Source organism: Cydia amplana, chromosome 1 (assembly GCF_948474715.1).
Source record: "Cydia amplana chromosome 1, ilCydAmpl1.1, whole genome shotgun sequence".
Taxonomy (NCBI): domain Eukaryota; kingdom Metazoa; phylum Arthropoda; class Insecta; order Lepidoptera; family Tortricidae; genus Cydia; species Cydia amplana.
Genome location: NC_086069.1, coordinates 4,036,191 through 4,064,142, shown reverse-complemented (window position 1 = coordinate 4,064,142; position 27,952 = coordinate 4,036,191). Strand labels below are relative to the sequence as shown.

The window sequence follows — 27,952 nt, the reverse complement described above, 5'->3', positions numbered from 1 at the left end:
AGCCGTGATATAATTCATTAAATGTAGCAATACCGTCACAGTTCTACAATAGACAATAGTCTATGCGCCGCCATAATGTCGCTTTCTGTTTTGGTATCATCTCACAATAAAGGAAATCAATTTTCATAACTTATCGATGACTTTAGTGATAATTCTTAACGCAAAACAAACACCGAATTCCAGTGTGATTGATTGAAAGCTCGCAGGTAAATTATTATATCGCCCGTTATTGCATCACTGAACACAGCATTTTGCTGAATGACTATTTTCTCTATTTTGTATTATTTTATCTCTTCCTAGATTATAATCATGAACTTGAACCACTAAAAAGCCTTGTGTTCGTTAAACAATTGTGCAATTATGTCATAACATGTTTACAACGAGCGTAGTTTTAAAGGCCGCTTGATTTCATTAGGCTCTATTAGGCAGAACAATTTTTAATTGTTATTTTTAGCAATTTGGTAATATGGCATACTTTATTTCAATGATCATTTATTTGTGCTACTTGAAAATACAGTTTTTAATGTAAATTAATGATGGAACTAGATTCTCCACTTTTATGGCAGAATAAACTGCACCACAAGTTGTTGAATACTTATGTTATGCATTAATTTGCAACTACCAAAAATGATTCAGGTGCACACAAAAAGACACCCATTATTGACAACTAGTTATTATAACATTTAAAACTTTCGCGTTTTGAACACATATTAACTCGCATTTGTAGACGCAAAACACACAAATCGTTGTTTTGACATTCTGCTGGGATATCAGTTAGCCGCTACCACGACCAGTGAAACCTGTGTCAAAACGTCGGTAAATAAAGGTAATTAAATAAATTTCGCGATAGACCCGTCTATAAATGTGAGTTAACTAGTTATTACTTTTATGGTAATATATGTATTGATAGCTAGTTATATTTTGTGCTGTATTTTGATTGTTATATTTATTCCTGTATATTTAGTTTGATGGTTAGAATTCGCTTAAAATATTCCTTAACTCTATTTTAGATTTGAGCATTCTAAACTTGATAAAAAACATTCTTTTTTTTAATTAAATTTTAGAACACCATTGACCAAAGTATTAGGTACCTATTCATAATTTTAATATAGATTGTATGTTTTTTTACAAACCCCTTTTTTAAATTACATCGCTAAATGGGCATAAATATGCATAATCATAAATTGGCTTTACTACCAGTTAGTTCTCTGAACAAGTCATTTGTTAAATACATGCAATCCATTAATTATTTATTCATTATATTTTGATATAAGCTCTATCCAGATACACCACTGTTAAATTACTTTCCAGCCATGAACACCACAGCTCCCACGTCGGCAGACGCCTGCCTGAGTATTGTGCACTCTCTCATGTGTCACCGGCAGGGCGGAGAGAGTGAGGGCTTCTCCAAACGTGCCATAGAATCTCTTGTCAAGAAGCTCAAGGAGAAACGGGATGAGTTAGACTCGCTGATCACAGCCATCACCACAAATGGGGCGCACCCAAGCAAATGTGTTACAATACAGAGGACTTTGGATGGCAGATTACAGGTATATCTGAAATTTTATTATTATTCTTCTTTCCATCCTGTGCCCCCTGCTGGGGTGGCTTTTATTATTATTATTTAAGCTTTATTTCTCGCACATCCATTATAAAATTGACTTTTCCTTTGTTATATTTTCCCGATGTTAGCACGAGATCTTAGGTCCACCACCTTGCATTTTGGAGACAAAGCAAACCGCTTGGAACAGGTGTTCCTGGGGGGTGATCTGAGCTGAACCTACTTAAAAATCCTAAAGCTGCATACCATTCTTACAATGCAGGTACGCGCGACACAAAACATTTATTTTAACGAGAGTTATAAAAGAAAGTTTATTATGCTATATAGAAGGATAACTGGGCTATTCACAGGTATTTTTTTTCTAGAGCAAATCCTCATACTTATAATTCTGTAGAGGATTTTCAAAAAAAAGTGTAAAGATTTTTTTTGAATTTTGAATTTCTCGTATTTTTTGTATGGGTGAGTGAAAATTTAGTCACAGAAATGAATTCCTTATTGGGGGACATCTCGGCAACCGGGCGAAATCAGCTCAGATCACCCCCAGGAACACCTGTTCCAAGCGGTTTGCTTTGTCTCCAAAATGCAAGGTCCCCTTAGAAAACGGGATCTAAGATCTCGTACTATGTGGGTAAAAGCCTTAAGGTGACGGTAGAGGTGGGTAAATTTTCAGATTCTGTCAATTTACCCCATTTCACACACAAGCGCACTTCACGCACACTACCTCACTTTACTGGGACAGGTCACTGACCCATCAAGTTTTTTTTTAAGATAGCGTTTTGAGTTTAGTGGCCTCCTTTTAGGAAAAGCGTTCCATTGAAAGAAGAAAGAGAAACAATACATTTAATCTTGCTTTCCTTGTCTGTTCATGTCACACGTGACGTATTTAAATTCTAATAATTCATTTGGTTGTTGACAATTTTCTACATTATGGCTTTGTCGAGATACGCGTTTTCTAAAGTTAAACCGAATAAAACCAGATGTCATTAAGTCAGATGTAAAATTTTATTTACTACTCTATACGACTTTTCATAAGGCTCAAAATCAATTAAATGAGAATTTAAATAAATAAAGTTCCGGCAGGGTGCAAAATTTAATTAAGGCGGACAAAATAAAATTTGAAAATATATGGAAACAGTGTTGGCTAATGTACCCCTAATATCTTTACCGATTTACTTTTATGTGGTATATTCGCCTTTTGTTTCACTATTAAATTAATACAATTAAAATAAAAAATATTATACCGGTATTCCACCGGTATTATTTCAGTGCTGAAGCGATTATCTTCGATCGTAGCCTTGATAATGTAGGTGTTGATAGTTACTTACGGCGGTAGGAGCGGCAATGAACCCCGTGCAGAGTAGAACGTGAGGTGCGTTGGGATAAGTGCATATATCTACTTATAATTCTTTGGCTGGTTGGTAACCCTCTATATTTTATTTTTTGTTTTACTGTTATTAGGTTACGGGAGTTTTAGGGAGTGAAAAAAAAATGATTTTCGTTTTATGCGCTCGCGTGATTGCCGATGGATTATAATTAGACAAAAGAACTTGTTTTCCACGCATCGAATGTAGATCCCTATGACACTTCCTCCAAGTCTTCTCCAATAATGTTTATACCGTATTTTAATTACCTACCTTAAATGTTACATTTCTAAATATTTTTTTTGTGCTATACATACTTCAAAAAAATCGCTGGAGGCCTAGCGGTAAGAGCGTGCGAATTGCAATTCCGGCTCATACCAATGAGTTTTTCGGAACTTATGTACGAAATATCATTTGATATTTACCAGTCGCTTTTCGGTGAAGGAAAACATCGTGAGAAAACCGGACTAATCCCAATAAGAGCCTAGTTTACCCCCTATGGGTTGGAAGGTCAGATGGCAGTCGCTTTCATAAAAATTAGTGCCCACGCCAATTTATGGGATTAATTGCCAAGCGGACCCCAGGCTCCCATGAGCCGTGTCAAAATGCCGGGACAACGCGAGGAAGATGATGATGATGTGACACATACTTCCAAAAAAATCTACAAATATTTTACGTGACAACTGCTTATAAGTAAATATTATGTAGGTACACGTATAAAGTAGAAAATATCTTATAGGTACATAATATAAAAACCGATCATGTACGAGTAGGATTCACTATGGGTTCCACAGTTACACATTTTTATTGCATATTTTTTGTTTAAGACCAACTCACCTATTATAGGACATAGGTCTTCCATTAATCTTTTGGCGTTGAACTATTTTTTGTATATGTATTTATGTAATACAATTCTGAGTTAGGTTATGGTACATTTTTGCTCACCTACTTATAGTTATGTCTTATATCTGATATGTCACATGATACCAAAAATCGCCGCAAAGTTAAAAGTTCATTTATTTATGTTACTCATCTTCGGATCACCGACTTACTACTTCCTTACTTGACATATGTGTACTAAATTTCAATTGAACTAGTCCAGTAGTTACGGTGAAAATTGGCTTTAACAAAATGGCAGACACACGAGTGATCTTATAAGGGAGATTATTTTCCTTGAGTGAATGGTATGCATTTACCCCAATGCACCTCACGTTCCACGCGGCGCGGCGTAATCTGGCCCCTATTTCACCACGGTGACAGGTACGACAAAAACATCACTGTTATTGACGCCATAGGCATCCATGGACTACAGTTACCGCTAACACTGATTTAAACTTTCACGATTTTTACACATTATTAAATTGTACAACGGAACCGCAAAACGTTCAAGCGGATAAACAAGACCAAGTGCGGGTAGTTCGAAAAACTCGCGCGGTTAGAAGATGCTGATGTCAACTTAAGCCAGTCTTCTCCGAGACCACGGGGACAACGCCGTCCTCGAAACGTCGGAGGTAAATCTTAAAACTTAGATACGCGATTAAGTCCCGTTGTACAATTTAATAATACAGTTACCGCTTACCATCGGGCGGGCCGTATTCGTGTTTGCCACCGTCATTGTACCTATTATTAAAAAAAACTTTATTATATCGGATAAAACAGACATTTCTCTCGCGAAAAAATTTTTCAAAGAATTTTCGGTAAGTCTTGACAGGAAATGAGTTCTGTGTCGCAATTTCGATAGTTGCCGTGTTTCTTGTGACAATTGTCATTAGCTTCGCAAAATAAGATTTTTTTAGTGGCAATATAATGGAGTTTATTTATTTATTAAAATGTTGGTGGCAAACAAGCACATCGCCCGTCCGATGGTAAGCGGTTACCGTAGCCTATGGAGGCCTGTGACGTCAGCAACAGTGATGTCGACAACTGTCGCACCTGTCACCGTGGTCGTGGTGAAATAGGGGCCAGTAAGCAGTGGCGGATTTGCAGTCTTTGCCGCCCTAGGCTCAGACCCTGTAGCCGCCCCTTCAGCATCAGCACCCATCATATTGACTACATTTAGGTCAGGCAACGAAAAGGTATGGAGGGAAATGCTTGGGACACATTTTTAACTTAGTACCTTTTTTTGGACTCGTTAGGAGGTGAAAATATCAAAAGTCCCCGGCCGTAGCCCTTGAGCGGGGGTAGGGGGGTTTGATTTGAAGGTTCCATTTTTCGGTTTTTCGCTTATAATATCTTAGAAACTATGCGTCGTTGTGACATGATCATTATACAAAATGAAAGCTGATTAAATTTGCTACAAGTTTTATACAGTCGAGTTTTTCGATAGGTATCTTGTTTAGTTTTTGAGATATCCGCTCTTGAATGTCTATAATTTTGCATTAAATTTCCATCAATAATATTCACGGTGCTCACGAGGAAAGGAACCCGAAAGATTTTAACAGTGTAGCAGATCTGCGAAATCGACTCCACACTCGCGTTCGCGGCTTCGTGCCGCGATTCACGCACGAATGTGGAGGGCCCTATTTGTATTTGTGCCCCCCTCCAGACTATTGTGCGTGAATCGCGGCGCTACTTCGCCGAGCGAACATATCGCGACGTTGACGTATGACTCCACACTCTCAAACTTCTCGGTGATTTCGCAGTTTAGTTCGGGCCAAGATGGCTGAAAAGCATCAGCTGATCGAGTTTAACTGTCATTTATCTAAGGCATCATGCTTGCTGTAGCTATTTTTCCATTTTGTTTTGTTGTAAAACCGTAAAATATAGCCGCTATATATAATAGAATTAATATTTATCATGCAACTGATGAGCCAAAATAGTGTGTATTGTGGAGTCTTGCAAGTTCGCGCTTCGCGCCTCCTTTGACGCTGGCCGAAAAACCGACAAAAAACGGGAAACAAGGCGCGAAGGCGTGAACAATCTGTGAAATCGACGCCACACTCGCGTTCGCGGCTTCGCGCCGCGATTCGCGCACAACTGTGGAGGGCCCTCAAGATATCGAAAAACTGTACTAAATAAAACTTGTAGCAAATTTAATCAGCTTTCATTTTGTACAATGATCAGTCGTTACAACGCATAGTTTCCGAGATATAAGCGAAAAACCGAAAAATAGGACCTCCAAACCTCCCTCTTCCCCCGGCTACGGCCGGGGACTTTTGATATGTTCACCTCCTAACCAGTTCAAATAAAGTTACGAAGTCAAAAATTGTATTCCAAGCATTTCCCTCTATACCTTTTTTTGAGAATTCGTTGCCTGGCCTAATTTTAAGTTATTTCTTGTTATCATCAGCGATTTTTTTGTCACAATTTGCCGCCCCTAATATCTCGCCGCCCTAGGCTCGAGCCTACTGTGCCTTATGGGAAATCCGCCACTGCCAGTAAGTACCTAATAATCGCAGTGGTCTTAAGTGTCACAGACCCTACTGGCGCTTAAGTCCTTTATGACAATTTCTGCCTATTTTAAATTGTTCAAAAAAAAAGAAACCGAATAATTATATCGGACTACCGAATTTTCACGAGAATCAGTTGAGAAATGTGATATGCAAAGGAGAAGAATTCGGACATACGAAAGCATTTTTGCCCAAGTAGAAACGGAGACCTTCGCCAACGCTCGGTCAATGATGGTTTAGGTACAGCTAGCTGCAGAGAAAAGGTACCACCCCTGCATACAATATCTATCTGGTCGTACCTTTTCTCTGCAGCTGACTGTACACCTATAAAAATGGTTGTCCCTGCTGTAATTTTATACCGGTACCGTACTTTGTATTTCAACCGGTATAGTTTTACCTTCAAAACGAACCGGTATTGATAAATAATAACGGTACCATACCGCTTATACCGTAAAGAAAGCATGATGCAGTCTCTGCTTTGCACAATTATTGTGTGGACAAAATTCTTATAATCACCGAAACATATGTATGTACCTACGCACATAATGTCATTGAAATAAAACATTGTTATTTTATAGTAAATTTATATAATACTCGATATATACACATAACAATAACCAGACCGCAGCGGTATTAGCCTGTAAGCTTCATCTCTTGTCTCCAAATCCGCAAAAACTAGTTAGTACTAAATGCTGGTCTTGCTGATATTTTATTCTTGTAGATTATGGCTTGTTTCTTGATTATTGAGAACAGCACGTAATCGCACACATATAGACGGAACGAACGGCAACAAAGTAGGTGTAGACACTAAGACTTTCAGGTATTAAACGAATTACGCTTCGTATTAATAGTTAAGTAATATTTAAATGAATATATAATATTCTCTAACGTAAATACAAGATTACAATTGACATCAAATGTCATTGACGTACAGAAGTCATATACTTTTTTTTAATGACGCAAAATTGATACCAGCATAATGAAAATCAATCCCAATCAGTAAAACGAGTCTTTAAACTTTTTTCATTTTAAGCGGGTTTTGAAGGAACAAGTTACTTAAATTCAATTGTAATCGTATTGTTTTAGGATAGTTTACTGCTGTTTTCGATCGTTACGACCTGTAAATAACAACAAATCAAATTTTAAATAAATTTATTTACCCTATTTTTTGAAATACAATTTATCTACTGGTATACATTTTCGTATGCGTATATGATGAAATGTCTAAATAATGTCAAAAACGAGCTACGACGACGTATACGTCTGCTTCGATCCAAGGCCAGCGGCCATCTGACTCGAAGAAGAATTTTGAGTGATGTCGTCAATGTATGGAAATTGTACGAAAGTTTACATTTGGGATTGAATTTCTGTGTTGTATTTGTGAGTAAAAATATAAGTAGATAATAATTTGATAGTTTAGTTATCTAGCTTTCAAAATCACACAACAACTCAATTACTGTTAAAGGCAAAACTGTAATGCGTGTTGCTCAAACGGAACTCCATATTTTGATTTTTGGATACTTTTAGTGTCGATTTGTAGAGAATTACAGCAAATAAAAAATATTATGCCGTGAAGAGCCGGTACACGGCTTCTTCGTGAACAAATTTACGTATAATTTAATGCAGTTATTAAACATATCTTGAACAAATTGATTGCACAAAGTGAGCTCTAAATCGAAAACGTCATATACCGTCCCCTTAATGTTTCAAACTGTCCCTTGAGGGTAAAAGCCTTAATGTTTCAAACTGTATTTAAAAAGAATTCTAGATATGCCTAAGGTGTGAAAAGGGCCTCAGTCAGTATCAGGGCTTGTAACCTCTGTGGTAACCTGACATCGACCAACTGACCAAACTGATATACCTACATATTTGGATAGACTTTAAAATACAATGTAAACTCATTATTTTAATATGGCAGGTTGCAGGCCGCAAGGGCTTCCCACACGTGATATACGCCCGCATATGGCGCTGGCCGGACCTGCACAAGAATGAGCTGAAGCACGTCAAGTTCTGCCAGTTCGCCTTCGACCTCAAGTGCGACTCGGTGTGCGTCAACCCTTACCACTATGAGCGGGTGGTATCACCAGGTATTGGTTAGTATTTGTTACACGCAGTGTCTTAGCATGGAATCACTGTAAAGGCTTATTGTTTCCATACAACACCTGTCTGTACGAGTATGTGTTCCATTTTAAGTTTTTAACTCGACCCAAAAATATCTTTATCTTGGTCTGATTATGATCAGAGCCTGTGTCATTATAACACTGAATGTGTATTAAATAATGCCAAGAGGAAATTGAAGAAATTTCCATATCAAGAACTTTCAGTTAGAATGAGAATGCTTAAGAATTTATGCTTTGAATTAAGATTTTACTGAACCTTTTTGTCCGGCAATGGCAACATGAGTTACATCCAACATAATCAAGTGCCAAGAAAAACCCTTAAACCCTTCGAATGCCACGTCTATCGTGTTCGGTGCGTCATCATGGATCTTGTCGGGATGCACGAGGGTTGATATTGCGCTGTAGACGCGCGTGACGCGCGTGTGATTACGCCTTCGACCGAAGGCTTAGGGTCGGTTGCACCAAACTGTTCGTATCGTGAAAGAGTTCGCTAATATTTTATGTATGGAAAGTTTCATAGTAAAGCGCCGGGGCGCGCCGGCTGACGTTGATCAGTCTGTCAAATGTGGTTGGTGCAACTGGCCCTTAGTTTGTCCATGATGAAAAATAACTAGATTAAATTACCTATGTAACAAATAATAATCTCCTTATAATTCCAGATCTCTCCGGGCTGACATTGACATCTGGCCCAAGCCGTCTAGTGAAGGACGAGTACACAGCTGGCTTGAGCGGGAATGGCATGGACATGGACACCGGCGAGTTGGTCACAATACAGGTACATTTTTTAGACATCTTGCATTTACTGTGATCCTGAAAACAGCCTCTGATTTATTAATCAATTTGTTTCTGTTGAATAACTAACGTTGAATTATTCAGCACCACGCCGCCGCCAGCCCGCGGCACCATCACTCGCTGCCGCACCACCACCAGCAGTTCCAGGGGACCAACATCATCATAAACCAAACGCAAGGTAACTGGGCGGTTACAACAATTCTGTTGAGTGGAGTTGAGTATGTTGATGTTGTGAAGGTGAAGTCAAAAGTTGTCGTGTAGGTCTATTAAAAAATCTTGTTTGTGTAACATTTTATTTGACACATCCTGATTGTGAGCCACTTTCGTTGTGAAAAACAAATTGGCGTGTTTTACTTGTTTTTCCTTCCAGTCTTTTATTTCGTTCGAAAGTTGGATACTTCCTTTTATGAGTTGAAGTGATTGTATTTTATTTGCGATTCGCGAATTTTATTTTGCATTATTTTCGTTTACTTTATTTTAGCGCCAGAGGGCGTTCCGAACATGTTCTCGCCGACGCACGGGCCGCGGCCGCACCGGCCGCCCGGGGCGCCGCAGATGGCGCAGCCTCCACAGATGCCCCATCTCTCCCCTGGGCCTCAAATGATCTCAAACCACGGACAAATGACACCCGGCCCGCCTCAATTAGGACCAGGAACGCCTCAGATGGGGCAGGGGACGCCTCAAATGGGGCCGGGAACGCCTCAAATGTGCCCCGGAACGCCTCAGATGGGTCCGAGCACGCCTCAAATGTGTCCGGGAACTCCTCAGATGTGCCCGGGGACTCCTCAGATGGGTCCGGGCACGCCGCAGATGGTGGCCAACACGCCGCAGATGCCGTCGCCGCGCATGGCTCCCGCGCCGACTCAGATGTCTCCGGGGACGCCGCAGATGCCCAACATAAGCCAGGGGATGTCGATACCTAGCCCGCAACAGATGGTCATGAGCCAGCAGAGGACGATAGCGCCGAAGCTGGAACCCCCGGACACTATAGACGCGAGAGCGATGTGGTTACCGAAAAGAATGAACCATTGTAAGCTTTGTTTTATTTTGCACCTATTTTGCTTTTGTCACGCTTGTAAAACGTGCATTCTTCTGCTTGATTTTGAGCCTTATGTTACTGCGGATAAGGTGCATAATGGTTGTGGTTTGCAGCTGCCCTGCCGGTGAGTATGTCGCCCGGCGGGACGACGCCCCTCATTGACGGACAAAACACTACGTTCTTCACGTCCGAGCAGACGACTACTGAAACACAAATGACACAGACTATATCAGGTTAGCATCATATTTACTTGTTTCTGTTCTGATTTCAAAGATTGTTATATGGTCTAGTAGTTTACTATTATTTTTAGTATTTTTAAACATAATTTACTCAGGCTAAAACTAGGATTTTAGTCTGAGTAGAGCAAATCGGCCTCGCCTGTTCTACGTCTCGAATTATATTTCACAATGTGTATGCTCTGAAAGTGCTTCTTTACGTGGATCCGCATAAGCATGTTATGCAAGGCCTGAGTGGGCGCTCTTGTTGGGCGTGCAGCGGGGCGGGGCGTGCGGTGTGCATGTTAAACAAATGCGCACGTATAGGAGCGGCCTTAGTGCACGCTGCTCAAATCACTTGTGAGCCCGACGCCACGCTGCACGCCCCGCCGAACGCTCCGCTTCGAGCGTCCACTCAGGCCTTACACTTAGTATGCAGAAAAGTGAGTTCGATATTTTAAAACAGACGAACGTAGGACGCTCATACTTTTATAACTACCACGGGACTTAATCGCGTAAGACTTACGTTTATTTATGACCTGACGTTTCGAACGTGACATTACGTTCGTGGTCACAGGTAGACTGGCGAGTAATAGGGATGTTGACATGAATCGCGAATATATAACATGTTATGTTTTTACCATAGGGAATATTAGAACGCGGAAAATCATATTTTGCAAGTGTAAATATGCGTAATAAATTAATTAAAAATAATCAATAGTATTTAAAATAATGCCCAGTATCACGTGACGCAAACGCCAATCGGAGCGCGTGACGTAATCACAGTGGAATCACCAAAGTTATAAAACCTGCCTAAGTGTCTACAGAAATCTGTACCGAAACGCGATCTTGGTGCGGTGCGGCGCACGAATCGATAGTGTGTCAGGTGGTGCGTTAAGGACGCAGCTATAAGTTAGAGCGAGAAAGAAGGTCGCTGTCCGATGCAGTAGTGCGTTAAGGCTTTAAAAAAAATTGTCAGTTGCCATATAAAGAATTAAAAAAAGCGGCCAAGTGCGAGTCGGAATCGCCCATGAAGGGTTCCGTATTTAGGCGATTTATGACGTATTAAAAAAAAACTACTTGCTAGATCTCGTTCAAACCAATTTTCGGTGGAAGTTTACATGGTAATGTACATCATATATTTTTTTTAGTTTTATCATTCTCTTATTTTAGAAGTTACAGGGGGGGGGACACACATTTTACCACTTTGGAAGTGTCTCTCGCGCAAACTATTCAGTTTAGAAAAAAATGATATTAGAAACCTCAATATCATTTTTGAAGGCCTATCCATAGATACCCCACACGTATGGGTTTGATGAAAAAAAAAATTTTGAGTTTCAGTTCGAAGTATGGGGAACCCCAAAAATTTATTGTTTTTTTTCTATTTTTGTGTGAAAATCTTAATGCGGTTCACAAAATACATCTACTTACCAAGTTTCAACAGTATAGTTCTTATAGTTTCGGAGAAAAGTGGCTGTGACATACGGACGGACAGACGGACAGACGGACAGACAGACAGACATGACGAATCTATAAGGGTTCCGTTTTTTGCCATTTGGCTACGGAACCCTAAAAACAATGACTGACAGCAGTTTGTTTAAAACGCCGTTACGTCATCAAGGTCACGTGACAGTTTGGAGCGTTTAGGCGCGAAATTTAAACACGAAACTTATACATGTTTTTTTATTCAAAATTAATGAATATATTATTTTTTTAATATTTTTTTCTGTAATTATTACGTGTCTATCTACAAAATGAAACCAGTTCCAAAAAATTGTCAACATCCCTATTGTATCAACGTAATGACAATGTTTTTTCATCCTTACATTTGCTAATCACAAAAAAAAAGAAGGTGTTTTATAAAAGTATGAGTGAAAATCGTGTTAGTTTAAATCAATATATTGTAGGACGCTCCTTTGGAAATGCTACTTTCCACACTTGTCACAAATACTAATTTCCGTTATTTAATCTAGCGGGTCCTGTGTCGGTGTCATCAGGGTCGGCCGAGAGTTCCCAACAGAACGGGTTCGCCTCGGCGGGCAGTCCCGCGCCACAACCTAGTCCCCTGCCGCGCACGCAGCACCAACAAGGTAGAAAGCGGCCAAGTGCGAGTCGGACTCGCCCATGAAGGGTTCCGTATTTAGGCGATTTATGACGTATTAAAAAAAAACTACTTACTAGATCTCGTTCAAACCAATTTTCGGTGGAAGTTTGCATGGTAATGTACATCATATATTTTTTTTAGTTTTATCATTCTCTTATTTTAGAAGTTACAGGACACACATTTTACCACTTTGGAAGTGGTAAAATGTGTGTCCGCGCAAACTATTCAGTTTAGAAAAAAATGATATTAGAAACCTCAATATCATTTTGGAAGACCTATCCATAGATACCCCACATATGTATGTATGGGTTTGATGGAAAAAAATTTTTTGTGTTTCAGTTCTAAGTATGGGGAACCACCAAAATGTATTTTTTTTTCTATTTTTGTGTGAAAATCTTAATGCGGTTCACAGAATACATCTACTTACCAAGTTTCAACAGTATAGTTCTTATAGTTTAGGAGAAAAGTGGCTGTGACATACGGACGGACAGACAGACAGACATGATGAATCTATAAGGGTTCCGATTTTTGCCATTTGGCTACGGAACCCTAATAACATGTTATACCTTTTAAATAATACAATGATGGTGGCAAACAGGAATACGGCCCGCCCGATGGTAAGCGGTAACCGTAGCCCATGGGTGCCTGTGACGTCAGTAACAGTGATGTCGACAATTGTCGCACCTGTCACCGTGGTGAAATAGGGGCCAGTGGGGAGACACTCCAAACTCGGCTCCATTCGGCTCAGCATTGCTCCGAGCAATTGTTAAGGTTGGCACCACTTGACGTCTATTTGCGTGCACGACCACAGATAAGATAATGACTTGAATTTTGACAACCATAAATAGCCGAAAGGGATAGCATGATTCGTCCCTGAATCGCTGTCAAACTTCGGTTTTGGCGTATGTGTCCTTTCTGTACGGTAGTACTATTATTTATTCTGTGGTTATACTCGAAAATCGCAAGATTATCATCAGCATATCAGCTGAAATACGCCCACTGCTAGACATAGGCTGCCCCAAGGATCTTAACAACTTCAGTGATCAGCGTCTCTTTGATGGGGGCTTTTTTTCCTGCCTTCTTTGATTCGCGATTTCGCGGTTGCCATTCAAAGTTAAGACATTAGGGTTAAGTCAAAGAACAGAACAGAAAGAACAGTGTTACCAACTCGTGTGTTAGTATAACGCGTTTGGCTAATAGTCTATTTTACGCAAGCCATACTCGTAGTAGCTACTCTCTTGTCCGTGCACATACGTGAGAACTTCACTTTTTCTAGACGCCCTATCTAAAGTCAGATCTATCTGTTGAACCGCATAAAACAACTCGCGGTCATTACCTAAAATATATGCCATTCTATGTGTGGTGACCCCGAGGCTTCGTGAACGTATTATAGACTTCTCATTATGCCATTATCGTCATATTTATAGTTGGTCAAACCAATTTGTCAGTAAATAGGAACAAAAAAACTCATCATTTTCTTTTGGGTGCTAGTACTAGTGTAAGACAAAGATTATAAGTATGATTCTCTCTGTCTATGTTTGAGATGAGACAAACTATAACAGGACACATAGCCGGCCACGTAGCGGGCCATTTAAGTCAATCAAATTAAAAAATAAAATTATAGTCAAATATTTTTTTTTAATGCTGGGCTTAATTAGTTAAAACAATAATTGTGCGTTGTTGTTGTAGGCACGTGGACGGGCAACAACACGCTGACGTACACGCAGAGCCTCGCGCCGCCCGCGCCCGCGCCGCTAGACGCGCCGCCGCAACACCATCACTACTGTACGTCAATCGATAACAGACCTTATGCTCATGACATAAGGCACACCCATTGCTTAGTTTATAGTCAAATATAGCCTGGCTGGCGTACCTGAAGGCCACGAAACTCGCGCACTCGTTTAGCTATTTACGGCGTTATTCATAAATGTCTGCTAAGTTAATCAGCTGTTGATCGTCGTTTGTCCCTCTCTATGGCATATCGACAGATAGGGACAAACGACGATCATCAACTGATTAACTTAGCAGTTTATGAATAACGCCGTTAATTTGTAACATCCTCAAAAACGGAGGAGTGTTATTAGTTTTATGTGTGCATCTGTATGTTTTCCCGTCGTAGCTCTAAACGAACCGATTTCTATTTAGTTTTTTTTTAGTTGTGTACAAGTGTGGGGTTTTTAAACTTCGAAAACCTGGTTCTCACTGATGTGTACATTTTTAGACTTCAAATATTTTTCATTTTCGATGCCATAAAAATAAAATGTCCCAGACTTTTATGTATGTGTTTTTTTAACGTGCTAGAATTTTATTTTGGATTATTTTAGTATCGTACCAAAAACTCGAGACCGTGATAGACAGGCTTGTAAGTTTTTTTTAAAACTTGTTGTGTAGTTTACAGCTTATATTCCAAATTTTATAATAAAGGAAAAAATGGAAAAAGTTACGCTTCCGGCAGGACTTGAACCCGCAAGCGCTTGCGGAAAAAATGGAAATTTTCCTATAATATAAAATTTGGAGTATCGCTCGCAGACGTATCTGCTTGTTAAAAAGTTGTTACATGTTATATTTTTTGAATACAGATAACGGTAACCCGGGCGGGCAGCCGTTGTTGTCGCAGCTCCCGGCGCCCGAGTACTGGTGCTCGGTGGCGTACTTCGAGTTGGACACGCAGGTCGGGGAGACGTTCAAAGTGCCGTCTAGCAGGCCCAACGTCACTGTGAGTCCACTTTTATTAGCCACGACATAACTACGGACGGAAAGACAGTATATGCGGCTGGATGAGAGGCTGTGTTTATATGTAAAAAGAAAATACATTAAACGTACAAAAATAAAGCGGCCAAGTGCGAGTCGGACTCGCGCACGGAGGGTTCCGCACCATCAACAAATAATTGAGCAAAACAAGCAAAAAAACGGTCACCCATCCAAGTATTGACCCCGCCCGACGTTGCTTAACTTCGGTCAAAAATCACGTTTGTTGTATGGGAGCCCCACTTAAATCTTTATTTTATTCTGTTTTTAGTATTTGTTGTTATAGCGGCAACAGAAATACATCATCTGTGAAAATTTCAACTGTCTAACTATCACGGTTCGTGAGATACAGCCTGGTGACAGACGGACGGACGGACGGACAGCGGAGTCTTAGTAATAGGGTCCCGTTTTTACCCTTTGGGTACGGAACCCTAAAAAATGAGATATACAAACAGTAAATATTGGAGACTTAAGTGAGATCAGGCGTGGCTCACTCCGCGATTTCGTCGCGTCGCTACAGTAGGTACCTACAAGTACATGCGGCCCACACCAATTTTGGTGTCTAGCCATATAGTAGTTGCCGCGCTACGGAACGGACGCCTGCCTGCTCGCGCTTGCGCCACCTAGCCATCTGTCGCAATAGACGCGTTTTGTTAGTTAGAGAGTGAGTCTTCTGTACCTAGTACTAATATTTATTCTGTGTTAGGATCCGCACTCAGTATAATGCCTCGACAGTCCGTATTTGTGCACACGAATGGATGTTTCCATGCATGTCCAAAATAAATCGGCAATTACTAGCGATGCTTTTAAACAGGGTTTAAAATATTATATAAGCGTGAAATATATAATAAGCGTAAAAACCTAAATTCTTACGATATAAATTCCTGGCCATTTAGTCTCAATTCTCCCAGGTTAAGGTATCTTATTGACACTTTACACATCCCTGCATTAAAAATCATTCTTTATTTCAGGTTGACGGTTACGTAGACCCTTCAGGAGGCAACAGATTCTGCCTCGGCGCTTTGAGCAACGTTCACAGAACAGAGCAGAGCGAACGTGCAAGGTACGCTAATGTAATGACGATAGCAAAGGTAACAGTTTGACAAGCATAAGGCTGTCTTTGTTGCTATTTGTTGTTGTTGTTGTTGTTGCAACAGTTGCTTTGTTGCCGGACGAGCAACGGCCTGAAAAACCAAGGGATTTTACGGGGCGTCTCTCTCGGGCTTAATTTTGCAACCTATAATTATTGTGCATCGGTTGTCATTATTTTACCTGTTTATTATATTATCTCTAGCTAATTTATAAGTTCGTAGAATAGTACCGGGTTTGCGTTATCTTGTCTTGATCCGCGTGCCGTCGTAATAAAAATAAATAAATAAATAAATATTGGGGGACATCTTACACAGATCAACCTAGCCCCAAACTAAGCAAAGCTTGTACTATGGGTGCTAGGCGACGATATACATACTTATATAGATAAATACATACTTATATACATAGAAAACATCCATGACTCCGGAACAAATATTAGTGTTCATCACACAAATAAATGCCCTTACCGGGATTCGAACCCAGGACCATCGGCTTAGCAGGCAGGGTCTCTACCCACTAGGCCAGACCGGTCGTCAAAGAACAATTTCACTCTGCATAAGTCCGTACTTCTGTCACCACAGACTGCACATCGGCAAGGGCGTGCAGCTGGACTTGCGCGGCGAGGGCGACGTGTGGCTGCGCTGCCTGTCCGAGCACTCCGTGTTCGTGCAGTCCTACTATCTGGACCGCGAGGCGGGCCGGGCGCCCGGCGACGCGGTGCACAAGATATACCCCTCCGCATGCATCAAGGTACTGTATATGTAGGACAACTCACTCACAACTCACAACTCTCTCTCTTCACGTGACAACTCCGGATGCGGAGTGCACCGCGCCCCCCGCCCCCGCCCTGTCAGCGCGCGCAGGGAGCGGCGCGATCAGTGCACGAGTTGCACGAGCCGCGAGCACGAGCGCCTGAAGATGGAACCCCGAAGGGCCCGAAACATGTCGCCAATAGCGTTGTAGGAGCTGGGTCTGAATAAGAAAGTTAATAAGTACTATGGGTAGGACCTTGGGCCTTAGGAGGCTATTTGAAGTCGTATGAAAACATCCACCATTCTCATAATGTCTACAATTGTACATCCTCCAGGTGTTCGACCTACGGCAGTGCCACAGGCAGATGCAGTCCCAGGCCGCGACAGCGCAGGCCGCGGCCGCCGCGCAGGCCGCCGCCGTCGCCGGTCACATCCAGCCCGCGCACCCAGGCATGAACAAGTGTTAGTACTGTAGCCTATGTTAGTAGTGTGGCCGCACATTTGCTGCAAAGATTGTCTATGTCAGTCACCTGAGAGCTCAGTGACGCTCTCAGCGGTAGAAAGCAGTCGCTGTGGCCGAAAACGGCTAGGAGATGATGATGATGACTGTATACTGTGGTCTCCAAGCACTCCGTGTTCATGCAATCCTACTACCTGGACCTTATGTCCTATGGCTTCTATCATGGCAAAGCGGCCGTCTCCATACTAAATAATACGGCTAAATATGGATGTCGTAGTATTTGTATGGAGACGGCCGCTATATGACGGCACCGCTTTCGGAGGAAACCAAAGCTTTAGAGCTCAGGGGCATATTTCTCGGACGGTATTAGTCTAATACTATTAGCGCCAGATGCACCATCCCACTAATCCAGGGTTAAACGGTTAAACCGTTAACCCCGGTAACTCAAATTGTACTGGTAACCATCGTAACTCCAGGCATAGAGAAAAAAATACATAGATTGCTCGCTCCATACATCAGTTTTGGTACCAAAAAGACTATATAAAGACTAAAATAGACTAAATAATAGTATTTTTGGTACCAAAACTGATGTATGGAGTGAGCACTCTTGTCTTACTATATTTCTCTATGCTCCAGGTTTAACCGGTTAACCCGGGTTAGTGAGATGGTGCAAGTGGTCCTTAGTGTGTTGTCATGGTAACCCATACGATTTGACAGTTTGTGGACTAATAGTATTAGCCTAATACCGTTCGAGTACTCCTGGTGGCGTCGTTAGATAAAAGTAGTTGCAGCATTTAGGGCCAGTTGCACCAAACCAACTAGAATTGACGGACTGATCAGGGTCGCTCAGCAGAAAACTATGAAACCTTCCTATCATCATCTTCCTCGCGTTGTCCCGGCATTTTGCCACGGCTCATGGGAGCCTGGGGTCCGCTTGGCAACTAATCCCAGTAATTGGCGTGGACACTAGTTTTTACGAAACCGACTGCCATCTGACCTTCCAACCCAGAGGGTAAACTAGGCCCGTATTGGGATTAGTCCGGTTTCCTCATGATGTTTTCCTTCACCGAAAAGCGACTGGTAAATATCAAATGATATTTCGTACATAAGTTTCGAAAACTCATTGGTACGAGCCGGGGTTCGAACCCGCGACCTCCGGATTGAAAGTCGCTCGCTCTTACCGCTACTAGGCCACCAGCGCTTCCTATGAAACCTTCCTATCAAATAAGATTAAGCAGACGTTTTAACGGTGACAAACGGTTTGGTGCAACTGAGCCTTTGAGTAATATAAGAGTTCCGAGGGATGGAAGCCCTGTTTGCCTCCCCCCATACCTTCGCGCTGCATGCATGGCACACGGCCCACCCCTCTAGTTCCTTAGCTCAATATTGCACGGAAGAAATTCAGTAATTTACGCTATAGATATTTGTTAGGTAACAAAAATGGAACCTAAAGAATTGTAGCGCCGTCGTGTTGAATATGATCTAGAACAAGTACTCAAATGTGACCCACGACCCTCGTTCCGGGTCTTTCCTGGTGCTGAGGCTGTCTGTCCGCGTGACAATGCGGCGAGCGTGATGGGCACCTTTGCGTCTGGAAGGGCGCGGGGCGAGTTGTTTGACTAAGTTGTGGCCTTGCTAAGTTTAGTTTTAATTTAGTTTATAGTTAATTTTAATGTATTTTTATTTTAATGTAATGTTATAGTTCGTTTTTTTAAGCATTAGAAATAAGGTAAACAATCTTGATGTGTCTTTTATTTGAAAAACACATTTTAATAATAAGTTACGGTAAATATGTAACAATTATGAATCTAATACTATCTTTTATAGTCTTCTGCTTTCATAAGTAATAGTTATTGATTTTTAAAAAGTGTTTTTCAATTAAAAGACATGTCAAAATCGCTTACCTTCTTTCAACTTCTTTCTAATGCTAAAAAAAACGAACTATAGTACTCAAATGATGTTAGATCTAGAACTGGTATTGTAAGTAGATGTAATGTTGCAGGTCTAACAGCAGATGTTAGATCTAGAACTGGTATTGTAAGTAGATGTAATGTTGCAGGTCTAACAGCAGATGTTAGATCTAGAACTGGTATTGTAAGTAGATGTAATGTTGCAGGTCTAACAGCAGATGTTAGATCTAGAACTGGTATTGTAAGTAGATGTAATGTTGCAGGTCTAACGGCAGCGGCGGGTATCGGCGTGGACGACTTGCGGCGGCTGTGCATCGTGCGCCTGTCCTTCGTCAAGGGCTGGGGGCCCGACTACCCGCGCACCTCCATCAAGGAGACCCCCTGCTGGGTCGAGGTCCACCTCCACAGGTACTCTTCTAGCCTAGTACTGCGACTCGCAGCGATACAAATGATACAATCACAAAGAACCACAGTCGTTTTAATACTGCCGGTGTCGCGTTTGTCTCTCTGCAAAAAGCTCGTTTTATAATCTATTTTTTACAAGTTTATTTTATAACGTGCTAGATATATTTATTTTCACGCTAGATGGCAGTAGTGGTATGCGTATTGACAGATAAATACGAGTGAATAGCTTTTCGCTTGTTCTTTCCTATCATCAGTTTTAAGTACTACGATACCATAATAACGATTTAATTTTGACCCTTAACTTTTTTAAATGTTGCTGCACATGGCTTTTTTTACTACAAAAGTTAATCTATAAAAGTTAAGTTTTTTTTTCTATAAAAGTTATTCTACAAAACTAATCATGCGCTGCCCAAATCAAACGGTTCCCTACCATGTTGGCTAGATCATCGAACTACTGATGTGTCTTTGGAATGTTTCCAAAATTGCGTAATTTCCACTTGGAAAATGTTCAGAAACTTCTACTTTTGTATTAGGCATCGAAGTATTTACAAAATTAAAGTTTCCTTTGTTTCTTATGAAATTTTCCTGAAATTTCCGAGAATTTTTCATTTTTTTTTAATATTTCCGTAACCTGCACATCTGTAGTCCGAAATTTCCTGACCCAGCGTCCATAGTCCATGTATCCATACAAAATGTAAACCCTAACCTCGTGTTTCAGGGCCCTGCAGCTCCTCGACGAGGTGCTCCACACGATGCCGATCGACGGGCCGCGGAACAACATCGAGTAGGAGTTGATCGGCTTCTTTTGAGGCCTTCACGACACCACACATGTGCAAGTTTGTTTCACAAGCGCGCCGGCGTACCGGGCCCGCGCTTTTATCGCTTATCGCTGCGGATAACATATTCGTCAAGTGACAAAGATTGCTCAGAAGACAGTCAAGTCACTCTCACAGTTAAGACTAAAAACTCAATATAACCGCCTCAAGCGAAAAATGAGGGTTAAAAATGGAGATCTTCTAATGTTTGCGATAGCTTCTAAGGTATTTTTAAATGTCAGGATTCGAATTACAAAAACAACCGCTGTGTTATTGGACCATCTAAAATGAGGGCACAAAAAGACGGAGTCTTCTAGACGCTTTAGAATGCCTTGTATTCTGGTATATAAGCAGAACAGCGGTAAAGATAATCTATCAAACTAGGCCCCTTTTAAAACCCTCCGTATTGAGCTATTTGCAGTCTTTACCCTTTAAAAGCCACACGGTGCGGTAAACGGTGCGTCATGCTCAAAGTTTGATATTGGGCTGTAGCCCCGCGTGTCAGTTGACGTCTTTGGCGGTCAAAGGCTGAATCCCAACATCTGAACGCAACAGCGAATGTCTTAACCGTGAAACTGAATACGCGATAAAAGTGCGGCCGTTACAACCGCGATGGACGCTCTCCGAGTGATGTGAACCGTGACGGTCCAGCTTTAAACCTTATGCCATATAGCATTTAAGTTCACTTTCCTACAAAACAAATCTTTAGGACCCCTGTCTTCCAAAATTTTATTTTATATCTAATTAATCTATGCGAAACAAACATTGCACATTTAAGAGAATGTGCAGCGCTCGTGTCTAAAGAAAGGTGAACTAATCAGTTATGTCTTGTATTTATTTACGCGTAGGATAAACGCTAACATAGGTTTTACGTTTACAGTATTGAGACGGAACATACTAAAGAACACTAAGCGATCTCAGTATAATATTTTTTCACAAATCCTATATGAGGTAGATATTAGCAGAGACGTGTAGATAATAATGACTTGCAAATGGAGAGGTTTCACTAGATGGCGTTGTAAATGGTGACCTGAAAGCTACTATAAAATGTGTGAGGGCTGAGAACTTGTTAAAAGTGTTTTATTATGCTCTATGTTAGGAACACTTTTTGTAGTGTTGAAAGTCCTTATTATTTTATCATCTCTGATATTAGTATAAAGATTCGACGGAAACTGGTTGCTCAAGCGAGTCTGTGAAGTTACTTGTCGAGTTTATAATAATTTACTAACAGCGATACCAAAATAAGGCATTTTCTTAAATATAAAGTACACTAGTGTAAGTTTAAATATCACAAGACATAATTATGGTTCAACTTGAAAGAAGCCAAATGGGACTTAGCTTTGTATAGGCTAAGTTAGAGTGTTGTAAGGTAAGATAGTTTATAGTTACACAGTAATTTATGATAGTTATACTTTAAAATGTTTATACGTAGAGGTAGCGCGGGGCGCGGGTTAGGATAGAGATAGAATGTGCCTGCTGGAGGGGTTTCAAACTAAACAGAAAATTGTTATAAATACAAATCTAGCATTCATATTGGCTACGGACGACGTGGTGAAAATATGAACTTTCGTGGGACATCTTCATACTATTTGGCAGCTGACAACTGTCAAATAAGCAATAAATATGTCCCACAGTTCCCACACCCACTAGGGCGGCGCCACAGTCATGCAGCGAATGGAAACAAAAGTAGTCCAGACCAGCTGTCATGGTCGCATTTTTATCATCTGTCACGCCATGCGTCACTTTCGCACTTACATATTTGTTAGACCGTGACAGCCATGGTGACAAATGATAAAGAGTCGGCCATCTTAGCCCTACAGATTGGCAGTTAACCTTACAAAAATGCATTTTTATTTAGTCGATTCGCTGGACCCGTAAGCAATAAGCATGGAAAGTAAAGAAAAAAGTATGCATTCAAATTATTTAAGTTCACTTGAAGTGTAAAAGTTGAATGTTATACTTTTATCTAATTTTGTGGAGGCTAGTTTTGCTAGTGCAATGGAAACGCTCGCAACCCCTCGTAAGATGTTGAAAATGGATCTGTGATGTTGTAACGAATAAAGTATATGTAGGGCGCCCCGCGGCGACGATAATGCTATTTTCAAATAAATACAACTAACAAATGACATATTTTGTGTACGGAATCGCAAACGATTTGTAATAGACTTAAGTTATATGTAACGTGTTTTTGAAACTTTTTAAGTATTTTGAGATTGTCATAGTTGGCTTAAGATTTTGCTTTAATTATTTTTACTCGGCAGATTTACGATATCTTGTGTTGAATGATTTTATTAGTTACTGTTGGTATAGTGTTTTGGTTTCATTTTTTAGGATTAATTGTGTAAATATTATTATATGGAAACTGTGAGCTTTTTGTCTATGACAAAGTTACATTTTATTGATATTTTGTAATTTTGATTAATTACGACATGGTTTACTCGCGACGTTTAATTAGCTGTTTAATTCGTTGATCGAATTGATTTACTTCTACGAATAACCATACATTGTTTATTATTTTGTTATTGCTATTGACATGTTTACGTTTCGCTTCGGAATTTTACATTTGTTTGTTACCAATGAATTTGTACAGAATCGGAGTACGCGAGTTGTATATAGTACAATCTAAAAATAAAAAAATATTTTTTACTAACGCGAGAACAGAGGGCCTACCGGGAAAAGGGAAATTATAAATTTCTTTATCAGCCTCTCTATCGCTCGAATGTGCAAGAGTGATAGAGAGGTAGATATCGTTTCTCAATTTTTATGTTGACGGTAGGTCCTCAGGCGTTACTTAGAATTTACGATTATTCATTAAATGTTCTCTTAGAAGGCTTACACAAAATCGTTTATCGAAAATACCTCTTTATAGTGATCAAAAGGATTCAAAGGGTTTTAGATGATATTAAAAGTATGTGGTAAGTTTTTTAATCATGTTAAAGTTTTGAATAATGTCAAATTCTACAAGCCACAGTTATAAGAGAGCTACCGTGTTTGGAGTCTGTCGTACAATTTATTAAGAATCATGACTGCAGTTATTGGGGTTATACTAAAGTTGGCCAAAGTTGTGAACTAATATAATTATGTTGTTCAGATTTTGAACGTAACTTGCCGCTTTTGTAAATACTGCGAACCGAAGCCTTGTTGAAGACAACCTGGTCGGAAATACAATAAAATTACGTGTCACTGACGATATCTTCTGTTTTATTTATAACCTTTCATATGTGTTTTTTGATAGTCTATGAGAGACTTGTTACTTTTCTTTTTTTGTCTCCGGATAAGCTGTATGCATGCCAATTTTCGGGCTGTCTGCCGGAACGTACTTTCGGTTAAGAAAAGAACTCGAACTGTAATTTGTTCTTTCTAATTCTAAGCGAGTTAATTTTGAGTAAGCCTTTCATATCAAACACCCTTAATACACAATTACATTGCGTGAAAAGGGTAATAATATTAAATGGTAAATATACCCTATTCGACACGGAAACCACATCACAAGTGTTTCCTTATCGATAGGCTTACACATACACAATGATCATCATTGGCCTTAGCGTCTAATGCAGACGATTTATGGCGTAAAACCGGAGAAATATCCTATTACACCGCCTGGGACGAAATTAAGGAAACGCAGGGATGCCCAGCACCCGCATTACCTTCACTGTCTTATCCCACAGGAAAGGCGAGCCAATACGTGTGGAGACAGGTCAGCTGCAGGAATCTGCCGCTTATTTCAGGTTGGACCCTACTCGCGCCTTACGGAAACTCCATTCCGGGTTTTATTTGGAGTATCATTCTCCTAGATGGATCGCAAACCAATGCTAAGAGGACGACCATCTCCCCTGTAACGAAATACCTTCTTGCTTCGTTTGTGGACTTAGTCGCCTCGTACGACACCCTTATCCTATGTGACAACACACAATAATAGTGTAACCATTATCATCTGGTTAGCCATTTGATACCCTATCGAAAAAAATAATCGAATGAAGGGGATTCCCGATCCATCTCTGTCTGGATAACAATGACAATACATAAAAACTTACATTTTAACCTTTTCGACGCCGTGTCAAACACAAAAGCTGTCACTCGGACGCCACGTCACCCAAGTGTCAAAACTGAAATTGAACTTTATTCATATGCACGTAGGTCTATGTTGCTCTGTGGTCTGTGACCGATTTATCGGTCTTTGGCGTTGAACCTGCGGTGCGGATATATCGGTCATTGGGGTCCAAGGTTCACACTTCATACAGTTTTCAAATTATGCTCTGCAATTCAGACTATTCTGACAAGAGCTTACAAAAAATCAGTAGTAATCATAAAGATTACATAAAAACCGTCGTTTAAAGTTAGTCGGTACCCAAAATAAACCTGTGTTGACGCACCGTTAGCTAGTTTGCGCATGTTACACGGCCATCTAGCGGGAAATAGTGAAAAGTTAAGTTGCCAAAAGAAACGATAACGTTAGTGAAAAGTTAAGTTGCTAAAAGAAACGATACCGTTACGTTGCCAGATAACTGCGGCAAACAGACCATTTTGAACACAATTTTTTTTTGTGTTATAGAATCACGTATGAGAAACTGTTCTCGTATGAGAAAGATTGCATAAATGAAAAAAAAAGATTTTGGTATAGTTTGTAGCTTTCTAATAGAGTCCGAAGGCTAATCCTATTGTCTATTGTTAAGTAAAACCGCTCGTGCCACGTGCCACAACCACCTGCATAAAAAATCGGTACTTCGGTTACTGAGTGCCGGCGAGTCGAACGCTACAGAACCAGTCTAAAATGTGTCATCGAGATGCGTAACAAAGGCGCGTTATTGGAGAGCGCACCTACACTGGTTTTTTGAGCGTTGGACTAGCCCGCGCTCAGGTGCCAAATAGAATAATTAGGACCCTTTTTTGCAGGTAAGTAGCACGTGCGGTTTTACTGAACAATATACAATAGGATAAACCTTCGGGCTCTACTAGAAAGCTACAACCTATAGACGTTTGACGTTTTAAATAACACTTACACAGTGAGGTCAGTGAGCTATCAAAATTGTTGCCGAGATAGCTTGGTCTAACTGTAACGATATTTCGGCAAGGTAATAGGATCATAGTAGGTAGTGGTAGCCGCGCAGCACGTTTCCGCTATCAAACGGCCGCACCCTAAACACCGCTATTTATACCGGCGATTCACCGAACGGCACCATTCCGACGGGCGAGCGTTGGCGGCTTTATTTCGACACTGCTTTCCAGATGCCGACTGTGTCACCTGCGCCCGTTTCAGTGGTCGGCTCAAAAGAGCGAGAGATTTCAAGTTCCCTGATTACTACGACAATGTGCTTTCCTTTGAGGCCTAACCAAAGAGTTTGAGGGTCCTCACACTAAACGATTCTGATAACATCTCAAGGCGAGTCCAAGAGTGGATCCGAAAAGCACGAAAACGCACCCGAAGAAAAGCAATCTTTACGGCGCTGAGTGACACTTAATTGTCTGGAAGATAATTATTGAGCTATCGCTTGACTATAAAATTCACGCTATTCGGGATGGATCACGATGGCAAGCCACTGTATACCTACAATATTACTTCATAGATAAATTTAAAGTCGCTTCTAGTAAATCTTGTTAATTATAATCAATATAATAGGTGTTTATCATCCGAAAGAGCTGGATACGTATGTCCACCCTCAGGATTTACACGACCGACCGTGCTGCCTGCTACTTTCCACACACCATTCTGCCATTTTGATTGATTTGAAAGCTTAACTTTCAGGTTTTAATTTTCACTTCACCAAAATGACAGATTCGTAAGCTGGGCCTTCTGACTGCGTCCTCATTCGCGGTCGTCGCCCAAGACGCTCTCCGGCAACTGTCGTCAGTGCCGTCTTTACCATAAGGGCATACGGGGCCCGTGCCCAGGGCCCCCATCCAAGGACAGACAGTAACAGTATATTTGATTACCCATAATAAATAGAAAATAATTAGGGCGAGCGAAGCGAGCCCTATCACTATTCGACAAACTATGCATTCTTGTGGTACACTTTACGGAAAAACTACTGCACTGTTAGGTTTGAGATTTAACATAGTAATTTAAATTCATGTCTAGATGTGTTATCAAACATAAAAATATCATTTTATAAACCTAAAAAAATTAAATAATGTAATAACACTTTGTATTACTACTAGCGCCATCTGTTGGCAAAATAATGAATTAACATTCGTGCTAATGTTAATTATTTATTTCTCTAACAGATGGCGTTAGTAGTAAAAAAAAAAATATTGGACGTCGTAATACAAATTGACTAAGCCCCAGAAAAGCTCAAGAAGGTTTGTGTTGTGGGTACTCGGACAACGATACCTATGTGGTGTTTTCAATTTCATGTCGATGGTGCTTATACGCCATTAACAACGATGAATACAAAAATGGGTTAAAATTTTGGAATCAGACCCACCTCGCTTCGCTTGGTTTGATTCCCAATTTAGCATAGAGTTTGTGCGGAAAGAGAAGAGTCGTGGATTGTATTGGGCCCCATACATTCCACGACTCTTCTCTTTTCGCACAGACTCTATAAGTTTTTGTGAATACCTACTAGAACAATCAATCTTGCTGTATATTCACTGCGGAGGTCAATTTACTCATATGTTTTGTGACGCTGATGAACTGATCAGTCATGTTAAGTTAACAAACGTAAATCGGGTATTTTTAGTTCGAGAAACAGTTTTGGCGCCATTCATTTATTACGTAAGATGATTTTGGGGCGGAGGGGGGGTCGCAATTTTTTCTTACTAGGGGGAGGGAGAGGGTTTTTATAGTTCTTACGTAAGTAAGATCACAAAGATGCGTTTTTTTTAATTTCTACGAAATTATGACGTTTAAAATAATAATAATACTTCCACACTCTATGCTATAAAACACGGTGCAGAGTTAGCTTAAACGAGCTCAAGTACCTTTGTCCTGTACAAACGTACGTACAAATAAATATTCATAAAAATATTTTTTTTGAATAATAAACACTAAAACAAACCAAACGTGTACTCATGTTTTCCTTAAGATTCTAACGTAATATATGCTAATATAGGAGTGAGAGGGGGGTCAGCCTATTTTTATTATTTTTTTACATATAGGGAAGGGGGTCAAAAACTGGCCAAAATGGTCTTACGTAATCAATGAATGGCGCCTTTAGTGTTACTATTGCTTGGAACAGCTAAAATTATAAAT

The 27,952-nt window shown here is 40.4% G+C and overlaps 2 protein-coding genes across 4 annotated transcripts in view; both read left to right on the top strand.

The window, feature by feature from the left end:
- Positions 1-14: 14 nt before the first annotated feature.
- Positions 15-20,853, top strand: LOC134661818 (mothers against decapentaplegic homolog 4). Of its 3 annotated transcripts, none has more exons than XM_063518127.1 (15): positions 15-206; positions 1,312-1,550; positions 8,230-8,398; positions 9,091-9,206; positions 9,308-9,401; positions 9,705-10,253; positions 10,376-10,495; positions 12,451-12,567; positions 14,271-14,366; positions 15,161-15,297; positions 16,301-16,392; positions 17,003-17,171; positions 17,509-17,635; positions 19,807-19,951; positions 20,667-20,853. In XM_063518127.1, the coding sequence occupies exons 2-15, from the start codon at positions 1,314-1,316 to the stop codon at positions 20,734-20,736; spliced, it is 2,238 nt and encodes a 745-aa protein (XP_063374197.1). In that variant the 5' UTR covers positions 15-206; positions 1,312-1,313; the 3' UTR covers positions 20,737-20,853. The 3 variants fall into 3 exon arrangements, with proteins under 3 accessions (XP_063374197.1, XP_063374122.1, XP_063374275.1); XM_063518052.1 differs by having other exon boundaries at positions 8,230-8,404; XM_063518205.1 differs by lacking the exon at positions 9,705-10,253 and having other exon boundaries at positions 8,230-8,404.
- Positions 20,854-21,825: 972 nt separating this feature from the next.
- LOC134661616 (uncharacterized) overlaps positions 21,826-27,952 on the top strand; it is a 31,682-nt gene continuing 25,555 nt past the window's right edge. Inside the window, exon 1 of the mRNA XM_063517864.1 lies at positions 21,826-21,831. The gene's annotated coding sequence lies outside the window, so the exon portion shown is untranslated. The remainder of the gene's footprint in view (positions 21,832-27,952) is intronic.